At 37.2% G+C, this 12,537-nt stretch overlaps 2 protein-coding genes across 2 annotated transcripts; both read left to right on the top strand.

The window, feature by feature from the left end:
• Nucleotides 1-721: 721 nt before the first annotated feature.
• On the top strand, nucleotides 722-5,265 carry LOC134642815 (protein yippee-like 5). Its single transcript, XM_063494788.1, has 3 exons — nucleotides 722-883; nucleotides 1,827-1,980; nucleotides 4,198-5,265. The coding sequence occupies exons 2-3, from the start codon at nucleotides 1,840-1,842 to the stop codon at nucleotides 4,417-4,419; spliced, it is 363 nt and encodes a 120-aa protein (XP_063350858.1). The 5' UTR covers nucleotides 722-883; nucleotides 1,827-1,839; the 3' UTR covers nucleotides 4,420-5,265.
• A 1,298-nt stretch (nucleotides 5,266-6,563) lies between these two features.
• Nucleotides 6,564-12,510, top strand: slc35a1 (solute carrier family 35 member A1). The gene is made up of 8 exons (XM_063494786.2): nucleotides 6,564-6,761; nucleotides 7,004-7,184; nucleotides 9,799-9,958; nucleotides 10,613-10,765; nucleotides 10,931-10,997; nucleotides 11,216-11,392; nucleotides 11,478-11,612; nucleotides 12,191-12,510. Exons 1-8 carry the CDS (start codon nucleotides 6,752-6,754, stop codon nucleotides 12,322-12,324), a joined length of 1,017 nt encoding a protein of 338 aa, XP_063350856.1. The 5' UTR covers nucleotides 6,564-6,751; the 3' UTR covers nucleotides 12,325-12,510.
• The last annotated feature ends 27 nt before the right edge of the window (nucleotides 12,511-12,537 follow it).

The raw sequence follows: 12,537 nt of genomic DNA, 5'->3' as shown, positions 1-12,537 counted from the left end.
ATGAAAGAATGTGGTTCTATTTTGAATGTCGGACACATTCCTAGTTAAATCCCATTGGTTAATCTTGGATGTAAGGTAAACTGACTGTTTACTGCAAGATTAGCACAATGAAAAATTTGAAATTCAGTAACTTTGACTAAAATAAACCGGTCTGCAATTTTTGCTCACAAGCACACGATTCAACCTTCGTTGACATATTTACCTTTACTGTAAAATGAAGAAAACATGAAAAGTACATCTTACAAAGGATAAATTTACTACAAAGGACACTTTCTGTACAGTTTCAGGGTAGTTGTACTTCATGTATCAAAAAAAAAATCAAAGAAGGTAATCTATCTAGCAATGAACTGGTGGTTTTATGCTTCAATTGGCAGGAACGAAATTACCACAACATCCAGTCATGTGGGTCTGGTAAATGGTTTCCATTTTGGTATGACGTGCTGCTCCCTAGTGGTCAAAGGTAGGAGCTGCGTCAAGCTACTAAATAGTATGGAAAACGTTGGAGAGACCGGGACTTCAAAATAAGAGCCTTTATTTTTAGAAGATGCTGAAAAAAAGTAGGTTTATGACTACTGTTCCAATTAAGACATTTTTCAGGGCACTAACATTTATAATTAAATATTATTTACACAAATGTTTCAGTATTAAAAAATAAAGTTTCGATTCGGATTTATTTTTAAGCCCCTGAACGGAAGCTGTCATATCATTCTTGGTAGCTTGGGTAAAAAAACAGAAATTGCATCAAACGCTGTCCTCTGTGCTGAGTTTGACGACAATAACAATAGAGGAAACGTGAAAATACTCGAATATAAAGACGACCCAGCGACTAAAAACAAGGGAAACGTCCGTCGTTTTTTGAGTTTTCTTCAGCTAACGCAACGAGGTGAGAAATTTGGAGCACACGTAACGGTTTTCTTTGGCCTATTGAGGTTATCCTTATTTAGCTATTGTTTGGGTGACTTTGGCATTACCGTTTCACACAGTTTTCCGAGAAGGTTTTTGGCATAAGTCAGCTTCAGTTGAATTATTTGTTTATAATAAAAACTATCCTTTTTGATAATTTACGATGTCGATGTTGAAACGTAGTTTGTATATGTTCCTAACCTTGTTATTGGCATAGCTCTCGGCCTGATGATGCCTTTAAGGGGTCCCGTTAAAAACAGAAACCCCACCGTTTCTTTTACAATAAGTACTATCATAACAGTGTGATACGATAAACTTTATGGAAAACCAGTTGTTGTTGTATGAGATATTCATGTTCAAACATGGCCTCAGATTTAATTTGGGGGGAAAAGAAGGATGAAAATGGGTGGGTTCCCCTGTTTTTTTTTCTATATGACGCGTATATTTCACAGCAATCATTATCTCTGTCCAATCATTGGACTATGACATTTTTCGATAAATCTGAGGTGGGTGAGCAAAAGGCCCACTGTGATTTCAGATGGAATGACTCAGCTGTTAATGTATAAAAGTACCAAATTGAAATGTATCTGGCAACTCCAACAAAAAGGTAGTTTTGTTGCACATAAAGATTTCTTTTTATATTTAAACCCCTCTGATTTATCTCTTTGTGATGTTAGTATTTCAATTATTTTTTTTATTTGAAAGGATAGTGTTCATTCAGACAGTAAAAACATTTTCTGTTATTTGTGGCCAATTTGAGACATGGCTTTCATTTTTTGTCAGTTTCTTGCACATTAAACTTGAAAAGAAAATCAAAGAGTCTCACACTGTTCATCACTTTAAAACCCACTGTATGTGTGAGAGCGATCTAAAGAAAGATGTGAGAGGCATACTCCAACAGGGCTGTTTTCTTTACTATGAAGGCTGAGCTTCAAAATGGGGCGTATCTTCTTGGACCACATCGGTGGGACTCGCCTCTTCTCTTGTGCCAACTGTGACACCATCCTGACCAACCGAGCGGAGCTCATCTCCACCCGCTTCACCGGAGCCACTGGCCGGGCTTTCCTCTTCAACAAGGTACATCAGTTTCTCGCGTGATGGACAACATTGATGTTATTTAGTTAAAATACTTTAACTTAAACAATAGGGTGATTGTTTAGTATATTTAATGCAGCTATGTAAATAATTACTTTCATATTAAGAAGTATTAGAAGAGTTAAAGTCTGTCAAAGTACATAGCGGTTAACTGAAATTAGGAAACTTTAAAGTCACCATATTTGTTTCCTTCCTTTTGGATCCCTTAAGCCCCTAAATGAGGGTGGCTGTGACTCAGGAGTAGGGATGGGTATCGTTTAGGTTTTATCCGATACCGGTGCCAAACCGGTACTTTTGAAACGGTGCCGGTGCTTAAACGGTGCTCAAACCGGTGCTTAAAGAATGGAGAACACAAAATTGGTACAAAAACCTCTCATGTTCAGCTGTTTTTTGTAAAAAGATAACAATGTTAGCCTTTTCTGCAGCTATAGGGCATATATGGTATCACTCTTGGCTGGAAGCAGTGCTTAAACAATGGAAAAAAGACAAACTTTGTCCAAAAATCTCTCATATTTAACTGTTTCCCACTTTTTCTTTAGTCATTTTAGTCTTTTTGGTGAAGGGAGTATCTGCCATCAAACAAGAAGACAGCCGCATGTAACTATGACGGTGTTTGCTAGTTTACCTTACATGCATTAATGTAATAACGTGGTTAGCCTACTCAACGTGAATTACACACGAACAACATTAAGCTACTCACGCAGAGAAGAACGGCTGCTGCTGCCATCATCATCGTCATCATTTCTGCTACACTTGCAGGGCTAGGGGCCAGGACTCTACTCTTCGGGTTCTTGGGGGATGTTGCTAACTCCGGGTCCGATAACAGGCACCACACCCGCAGTAGATGTACACGGCGTGAGGTCTTGCAGCAAGCTATCAAACACGGCGCATTTCTCGGCTTAAAAAAAAACGCTATGCGTCGCCAGGTGTTTCATCAGATTCGAGGAGTTACCTCCTTTGACAGTATCACAGTATCAGCTTAAAGTACTTGTTGCAGGCTGCTGAGTTTGCATCTTTTGCTGCGAAGTACAGCCAGACTTTTGACCGCTTCGTCTTGGGCATTTTTAATCTGCAGCTCTGCTCTAAAAGAACGTACGTACCTGGCCCCGCCTACTATCCTCGGAAACGTAAAATGATTGGCTAGAATTGGCTCAGGAAAAAAAAGCACCGAAATAAAGCACCGAAATGTGCGCTGCTTTTCGGTCTGGTTACTACCGTTTATGTCAGAACCGGTGCCATCATGGCACCGGACACCGGTACCCATCCCTACTCAGGAGGTAGATGGTCATCCACCAGCCAGAAGGTTCAAACCCAGGTCGTCCAGTGTGCATGTTATCCTGTCCTAATTGCTGCTGATTCATGCATTGGACTGGTTGTGTTTGTTACAGTTAGAACAAAGCACTGTATGAAATTGTATATAAATGGGTGAATGTGGCTTGTAGTAAAATGTGCTTTGAGTCCTGTGTTAGGGTAGAAAAGCTCTATGTAAGCAGGCACGATTGGTTTGCGATTAGCTAAGGCACAGAGTCTGTGGTACATTACTTAACAGAAGGCATTTTCATGTTATTTCCATTAACAAAAAACACATATTTTATGCTTGAGTGAACAAAACTTATAAATATTATAGTCCAGATGATTTTCTTTGAGAAATGTTTTGCATGAAGGTAAAACCCAAAATACATATAACAGTTTCAAACCAAAATTGCTGTTATTGGATCAATCTTTGTTGATTATCTTTGAGATTTAAAGTTCGTGCAATTATTCAAGCTTTAGTTTCAGTTACAATTCTGGCTTCCAAACAAAACACTATAATCAAGATGAAATGATCACTGTGTTGTTTTTCAAAATTTTTCTCACTTTGTCTTTCAGCTCATCCCTTTCTTTCATATTTGCTTTGCTATAAAAGTCCAATTTCACTCCTTTAATATTTTTTAATTTATTGAAACCAGTTACCTGGAATAAATCATGTTGAATAATTATGATCTCAGTATTGATTAATAGAACTGAATTTTGCCATAATTAAGCAGCTCTAGATCCACCCCCAAAGAAGTTCAGTCACTGACTTGATTTTACAATTACGCTGTCAAAATCAGTCATAAACTAAAAAGCTTCATAAGTAAGCTGTTTTTGTAAATGTTTTCACTGTTGAAAAGCAATTAGCCGGTACAATGACAGTGACATGCAGTTGGTGTTCTCCAGGTTGTGAATCTGCAGCACAGCGAGGTGCAGGACAGAGTCATGCTGACGGGGAGGCACATGGTGCGTGATGTCAGCTGCAAGAACTGCAACAGCAAACTCGGTTGGATGTACGAATTCGCCACAGAGGAGAGCCAGCGGTACAAGGAGGGCCGCGTCATCCTGGAGAGAGCGCTGGTGAGGGAGAGCGAAGGCTTCGAGCACATCCTGACCGACAATTCCTGAGTTCATTTATATTTATCTGTGGATACCAAAGCTTTCCCTCCAGCAGCAGCAGCAGAACATGGACTTGCATTGATGGTGTTCAATTTTTCCCTACAGCTACACCAAAATATCACAGGCTGGGTGTTTGTGGGAACAACTAACAACAAGGTGTTGGATATTTTTCAATTCTGATGGGGATTATTCATCAAAGGGCAAATAAAGTTGCTTTTCTTCCCATTTAAAAATCATCTTCATGTCCAATATGTGATGAGCAAGTGTAGCTGAGATGGTGGCTGCTGTCAGATGAAGAGATGTGGCTCCTGCAGCCTTACAGGAGGCTCAGATTTCTGTGTAAAGATAATGCGGTGAATCTTGGGTCTAATTTGTTTTAAGAGTGAGTTGTTAAACTTTATACTGCAAAAGAATCATTTTCTACGAAGTGTTCAATGTGATGCTTTGCTGGAAATGATTATATTAAGTATATATTACCGTATGGGCTTAGCTGTGCTAGAGAATTACCTTTAATAAAAGAATTATTAGTTGATATAAAATGTTATAATTCAGGTTATTTTCATTCAGACAGGTTAGCAATTTAAGCCTGTCACTTACTTTATTTTATCTATTAAATGACAAAAACATTATTGCGGGGTCTTTACCTTTCCATACCTATTATTTGACTCTATAAATATAAATAAACCTGAATTCAGTAAAGTTGATATGACATGTTCTACAGAGTTAGAAATGCCAATATTTCACTACAGACCTTTATCTATCCAGTTTATTTTCCTTTATTTAACAAAGCATGATTTTGTTTCGTGTTTTTCAGACTTGTGGTATGTTTATTTGCATAACAATAAAGGATTTCAAATATGCAGTTATTTAATTCTCTTTTTTAATTGTGTGTGTATATCTAGATTTACATAATATGCCCAAATAATCACAAACTGGTTAGTTTTCTCTTTTTTTGTAATGTGCTGAGTTTATTTGCCTTTTTAAACAATCATTTTATCATTAGATATTGTCATTACCAGTGGCTTAGACCTTGTGTTTATTACAATTGTGGCCAGTGAAAGCAGTTCTGGGTATGTTTTGTGACTGAATACTTTCTTCTAAGTCAACGTAGACAAGCTAACCTGATATAAGTGAAACCAATCTGAAAAGAAAGGAAAGAAAAACAAATTATGCTTACTTCCTTGAAATGTCTCCTTCTCAAATGTAATGATGTGCATTATAAATTCTTATTTGGCAAATGTTAATGATATTGTATATTTATATCTGCCACACAGTAAAATGAAGTATATTTACAGTCATGACCAAAGTATATTTTCCTAAACTGTGCCACCCTATTTATAAAACTGAAAAATCCTAGATTATTTTGTGCTTTGTAGACTATCAGCTCAGTTTTGATATTGACTAAATCAAAGGATGCACATAGTTTAATATAATAATATAACAATAATTATATAATTGTAAATATTGTATTAGACTATTCTAATTTGAAAGTATTGCAGACTGGTCTGATAGGTCAATTAAGTTCACATATGGAACTTTATATAGACATACTTGTTTGGTTACATGCCAGTCGTGATGAAGGCACCAAAGTACAATCCTAGAAACAAGTCTCACTACAAAAGTGAGAACGTCTTGAGTTACCCTTCATTCTTATCATTTTTAAAGTGCTCTTGAGCAATAGTCTCCAGGCTTTCTGAAAGTCTTTGCAAAGTTTGTAACACTGACCTATGAATTATTCAAGTAGATGAACCAGTGTTATGTCTACACATAACAGGAAAGAAATATTTTTAAACTGTATCTTTGGGCACTTCTAGAGGATCTTGACAGAATAAAGAACAAAGGGCAGAGAAGAGCGTTTAATGTACCTCAGGAAGTGTAGAGAACTAATCCTGAAGCCTACCTACTTGAAAAACTTATAAAAAAAAAACAAAAGAAAAATAACGCTTGCTCAATAAGGGGGGTCACGTGATGCTCTTTTATTTATTTATTTATGTTCTTTTTAATAATACTCATTCTTTTCAATCATTTTTACCTTATTGAGCAATTGTCTTCATTCTATTGCGCAATGTTGTTATGGTTTGTGTTTAACAGTTTGACGTCAATGTGTGGAAAACAAACGCACCATTTGTAAACTCGACTTACGCTGCATTCTGGGTAATGCAGAACGAATGACGACTCACAGGAGCTGGGAATATAAAAGAAAACGTGTTTCACGTGCTGTAGGGCGAGCGGCATTCCCCAACTGACTGCATGCCTGCAATACGCATTGTTTTGATGACATGTAACATAAACGGAATTATTACTTCTCCATTCACTCGGACGGTAGCTGAACGGAGCAACCATGGCCAACGGTGAGTTTATTTGTTAACACAAGCTAGCACAACTGGTTAATGTTAGCTGTAAGACCCCGTTAGAGCGACAAAAACATTAGGTAGCAAAACATTAAAATGCAAAACCGAACAGTTTACAGATAAGCTCTCATAACCGCGTCGTTTCTGCTCATAAAGTAATTATTGAAGCGGTTGCTAATGTAGCTTGATACCATTTTGTGCTACGAGCGGTAGCTAACATTTTCTCCCCTTTCTCTCCTCAGAAAATGTGAGCGTGATCTTCAAAGTGTACTGTCTCACGGTGATGACACTGGTGGCAGCGACCTACACAGTGGCACTGCGGTACACCAGGACCATTTCAACTGAGGAGCTTTATTTCTCCACAACTGCAGTGTGCATCGCCGAGGTCATTAAGTTAGTGCTGAGCTTGGGGATGCTCACAAAGTAAGTGTTTGAGGCGCTACCCGCTATTTCCTTAGTGACCACAGAATGTAAGGTAAGGTATGGAATTAAGAAACCCACATGACTGGCCAATACTGGTTTGGACTCCGCTTTCCCTTCAGAACCGTCTTTATTCTTCACGGCATTGATTCAACAAGTTACTGGAAACATACCTCGGACATTTTAGTCCGTGTTGACATGATAGGATCACGCAGTTGCTGCAGATTTTTCGGCTGCACGTCACATTTCAAAGTTGCTCTATTGGATTGAAAGCCGGTGACTGTGGAGGTCATTTAATTGCAGTGAGTTCATTGTCATGCTCAAGAATTCCGTTTGAGACGATTTGAGCTTTATGACATGCTGTTGGAAGCAGCTTTCATAAGATGTGTACAGTGTGGTCATAACGTAGTGGGCACGGTCGGCAATAACGTTCAGGTAGGCTGTGCTGATGCTAAGGGGCCCAATATCCAATATCCTCAGTCTAAGCAGGCTATATCCAGGCTTTCATGTTTTTTATGCCAAATTCTGGCTCTCTCAGATTCATAACAGGAAACATTTTTCCTTGTGTGTGTGCTTCGAGGTTTAAAATCTTGTGTGCTCAGAGACACTTTTTCCAAACTTTGGCTCTAATGAATGGGTATTTAAGTTAATGTCTCCTTCCTATAAGCTTGAGGCAGTCTGGCCATTTTTCTCTGACATGTGACTTCAAACAAGGCATTTTCGCTGATATTTTCTTTTCTTTTTTGAGGCATTCTCTGTAAATACAAGAGATAATTGTGCATGCAAATCCCTTCAGATCAACAGTTTCTGAAATACTCGCCCAGAAAAGCCCATCTGGCACCAACCGCCATGCCATGTTGAGAGTCAAGTAAATCACCTTAATTCCTCAGTTTAAAGTTGAGTAGATTGGCTTGGATGTGGTTTCCAAATGCACTTGTTACCAAGCAGTTTAATTACCTAATAAAGTAACCAGCAAGTAAGTAAGTGTGTGTGTGTACATAAAAATGTTTCTCTATAAATCTTTATATTAGTAAATGAAGGTTGCCTAGATTGAAATTTCATTTGATAAATAAGCCAATAGATTTTGTCTAGTACTCCCTAAAAGTGGACAATAGCCCAAGAAATCTATTATCAGAATAGGAGACACAATATAAGAAAGAGAGAGATGATACTTCAAAGAGTCCTTAATTTAAATCTAAGGGCTATAGATCTTAGTTACTTAGATCTTAGAACTTTAAATAAACCTTTTAACATCCTAGAGATAATTAAAATTGAAGATATAATAGATGATGCTTAGCTTCATTAAGAATATGTATGTGCTTTTACCTAAAGACAATCTTCTTTGCCACTCATTTTCCAAGTAAATCGATTTATAGTTTGGTGTATAACATTTCCTTTAAACTTGTACCTTTTCAGCTCATTCAAGCCCAGTATTTTGCCTTTATAATTTTCATTTCATTTTGTCATTTCATTTTCATTTTGTCAGACTGATGCCAAATAATAAACTAAAGGCTGCCAAGAAAAAGAAGAGCATAAATTTCTCACAAGTGACAAATTGTAAAGAGACAGCAAAGAAGACTTTTTAATAATAGAAAAACATATTTAGACAGACTGTAGTTCAATCTGTAACTTTATTTACAGAGCTCTATTCAGCTCTATTCACCTTTATATTTTTCACACTTTTGAGAAGTAATTGCTGTGTGGGGACAAAATATGAATTGCAGAACAAAAGTAAAATGTCAGCTTACAGTAATGACAGCATGGACACATAAGTTAACAGAATGAAATATTCCCATTACATTACAAAGCAGGTTCAGCATATCCAGACTTTCTTTGGGTTAGCTGGCTCAACAAAACCAGTCAAAGAGAAGCAGAGTGGTTATCAATGGTCGTTGTTTCATTTTCTTTTTCTATACCTAACTTTTTCCACACAAAATAGATCAGTGTCAGTCAGAATTTGTCAGAGAAACACAATATTGAGATTTATTTTTAAAAAGGCTATAAAAATATAAAGGTGAAACTGTATTGTGCTGCAACCTGACAGTAATATGGAAATTATATTAGTTTTTGTCCAAATGAGAGTGCAAGTAATTTGCACTACAAATAAACTGATCCGTCTTCTAATCTGTCTTCTATAAGCTGCAATTCCAGCACTGTAACAAATATGACTGTGTATAAATTCCTGTTGCGCGCTTTCGTTTGTCAGTGCCAGTAAAATACACCACAGTAACTTATTACATATAAACTGGATTTCTTCAAGAGAAATTCTAAAGAGTAATTAGAGGTGATTCTGAAAAGAAAATATGTGCCATTTCCAGTCCACTTCAAACTGAAAGTCTGAACCTAACTGCAGATTGTCTTCCTCATATATTGCCGTGCCATTGTAGCCACACAAATAGAGACACACCTTCATGACACACTATCAACATACCTAAGTGACTTGTTAATCTTGTTTCATGAATAAACCCCTCAGATAAAACAAACATATGTTTATTCATTGCAAGCAGGCCATGTCATGCAGAACATTCAAATAACAATGGTTTGATCATTTTGAAAAAAAAAAACCCCATCAATGCCATTTATATTTCTTCTTCGTTTTTCACGTTTCCTCTCCCAGGGAAATGGGAAGTCTCGTCAAACTAAAAGCCACCATACAGGAACACATCTTCTGCAGCCCTAAAGAACTGCTAAAACTCAGCGTGCCTTCGGTGGTGTATGCAGTTCAGAATAATATGGCTTTCGTCGCCCTGAGTAATCTGGATGCAGCAGTTTATCAGGTAAGATAAGATAAGATAACCTTTATTAGTCCCACACGTGGGAAATTTGTTTTGTCACAGCAGGAAGTGGACAGTGCAAAAGTTATGAAGGACACTTAGAATAAAATAAGAATAAATACAGTACACAACTGTACAGAATAGAATAAAAATAGAATACTATATACAGTAGAATAAAATAGAATAAAATATACAATAGAATAAAATAAAAGTATTATGTGAATCTGGGTTTGACGTGTGGCTCTTGTGGAAACAGTCCATGTCATCATTTACACAGGTCTTGTTACACGCATTTAATTATATATGTAGCAACTAAATTCTATAGATGACTGCTTGATAAAGTTTCCTTTTTGTTTTATATTTAAGTACTTGGTATATTTTGGATCCAAGAAGTTTGATATCCTCCTCATGTCAAGTGGGACTTTCCCCTTATAGTCAAAGGGTTTGTTGCACAAGTATTTGTGACAAAATGAAGCTCAGTTTATTTGCGTTCAGTAAATTGCATTTTTGACACATTTTTTGAGAGAGATTTGTAGGCAGTGAATTTAAGATCATTTTGGCTTTTGCTTTTCAGGCTGAAATGCTAATAGTGTACAACATATTTCGGGAAACTATCTATGTGTGAAGTTATAATATTTAGTTCAAAATCCTTTTTAGGTCACCTATCAGCTGAAGATCCCGTGCACAGCCTTGTGTACAGTGCTCATGCTGAACCGCTCTCTCAACCGGCTGCAATGGTTTTCAGTCTTTATGCTCTGTGGAGGCGTTTCACTGGTTCAGTGGAAACCCGCGGAGGCCACTAAAGTTCAGGTGGGGCAGCATGTTACACCATCCTGGTTACTCAGTAAACCACTTTTAATTTCCTGTGATACCACTAGCAGTAAATTAACATTCATTTTAAAAATCTCTTTAATCTACAAGCTGTATCATCTGTTCTGTAGTTCATTATTGATCCTTTTTTTTTTTTTTTCACAGATTGAACAGAATCCTGTTATTGGGTTCATTGCCATTGCAGTTGCTGTCCTTTGCTCTGGTTTTGCAGGTAAGACCAGTGCTGATGATTTCACTTTCAGTATTGGCTTAACTGTCAAGTAAAATCCAGAAATACGTTTGGCAACTAAGAAAACGCCAACAAAACCCACGATCTGCACACATGCCTGAAACTGATAAGCTGATATTTTCTCTAAAGTAGATGGATTTTACTTTTACTGCTGTTGTACTTTAAACCTTTGAATCTGACAGTCTGGTATTTACTTTAAGGTGTGTACTTTGAGAAAGTGTTGAAGAGCTCAGAGACATCACTGTGGGTGAGAAACATTCAGATGTACCTGTCCGGCATAGTGATCACCTTGATCGGTGTTTACATGACTGATGGAGAGAGGGTCATGGAGAAAGGATTCTTCTTTGGTTACACACCTTGGGTGTGTTTTGTAGTATGTAAGTATGACATCTTGAGGAAGAAGCACCTTTCTTTTACTTTCCTTGTACCTTTTGTCTGACTCTGCTCTGCTTGTGCTTTCAGTCCTGGCCAGTGTAGGTGGCCTGTACACATCAGTGGTTGTGAAGTACACAGATAACATCATGAAAGGCTTTTCTGCTGCAGCTGCAATTGTCCTCTCAATGGTGGCATCTGTAATCTTGTTTGGACTACAAATAAGTAAGTTTCTCATAACCACAGTTTGAATACAGCCAATTCATTAAGTGAGATTATACTGTAGCTCATGATTTTTGTTCTTTTATTTGAACTGTAAACCTCTCTACTACTTGATAAAGTAGTGGATCAATTATAGAGTAGATCACTCTTGGAATCAGATATTAAATATATAAACACAAGTCTTTACTAATGGTCAAAATCGTGTTGCTTCGTCCCTCTTTTATACTGCCTGTGTAAAACATCCAGTAACACTTTGCAGATCCCGTAGTCTCCTGTAACTTTCTAGAAAAGTTTTGAAAAGTAGCTTAAAGCCTCAATTATACTCTATTATTGACATTAACAGCTTAAAACACTGGGCACAGCAGCTTAGATTCACATAATTGAAAATATTGGCAACAGTCAGTGCTACCTTTCAGCCTCCTAGCATGTTTTCTTTCCATTTAGAAAACTAACAGAAGGCTTGACTATGTTTTTATATGAAATGCTTTGGTATACACCAGCTTTCATTAAAACCATTAATCTTCCTTTTTTATTTTTTTAATAATGGAAATGTCATTTTGCTTTTTTACCCTCCTGTGCAGCTATGACGTTTGCCTCTGGAGCATTCCTTGTCTGCATTTCCATATACCTGTATGGACTTCCAAAGCAAGACACATCCAGATTAATCCGGAAGGATACAAATTTAGAAGACAAACAGAAACTAATTTCTGTGTGAGGTGCTGACTGACATCAGACATTTCTATGCTGGACCAGGATGGAGGAAGCCTTTCCTCATTTGAGGTTAGAGTTGGATCTGCTTTGTGTTGATGTCATCAGATAGAACTGTGAACTGAGTCTCTGAATACTTTGAAGAATCTTAGTGTTTTGTTTTTATAAAAAGTGTGTGGGGGGGGGGGGTTTAGGTTTTTTTTTTTTTTTTTTTTTTTTT

Source organism: Pelmatolapia mariae, linkage group LG15, assembly GCF_036321145.2.
Source record: "Pelmatolapia mariae isolate MD_Pm_ZW linkage group LG15, Pm_UMD_F_2, whole genome shotgun sequence".
In the NCBI taxonomy this organism is placed as follows: Eukaryota; Metazoa; Chordata; class Actinopteri; order Cichliformes; family Cichlidae; genus Pelmatolapia; species Pelmatolapia mariae.
This window is presented reverse-complemented; position numbering and strand designations above follow the sequence as displayed.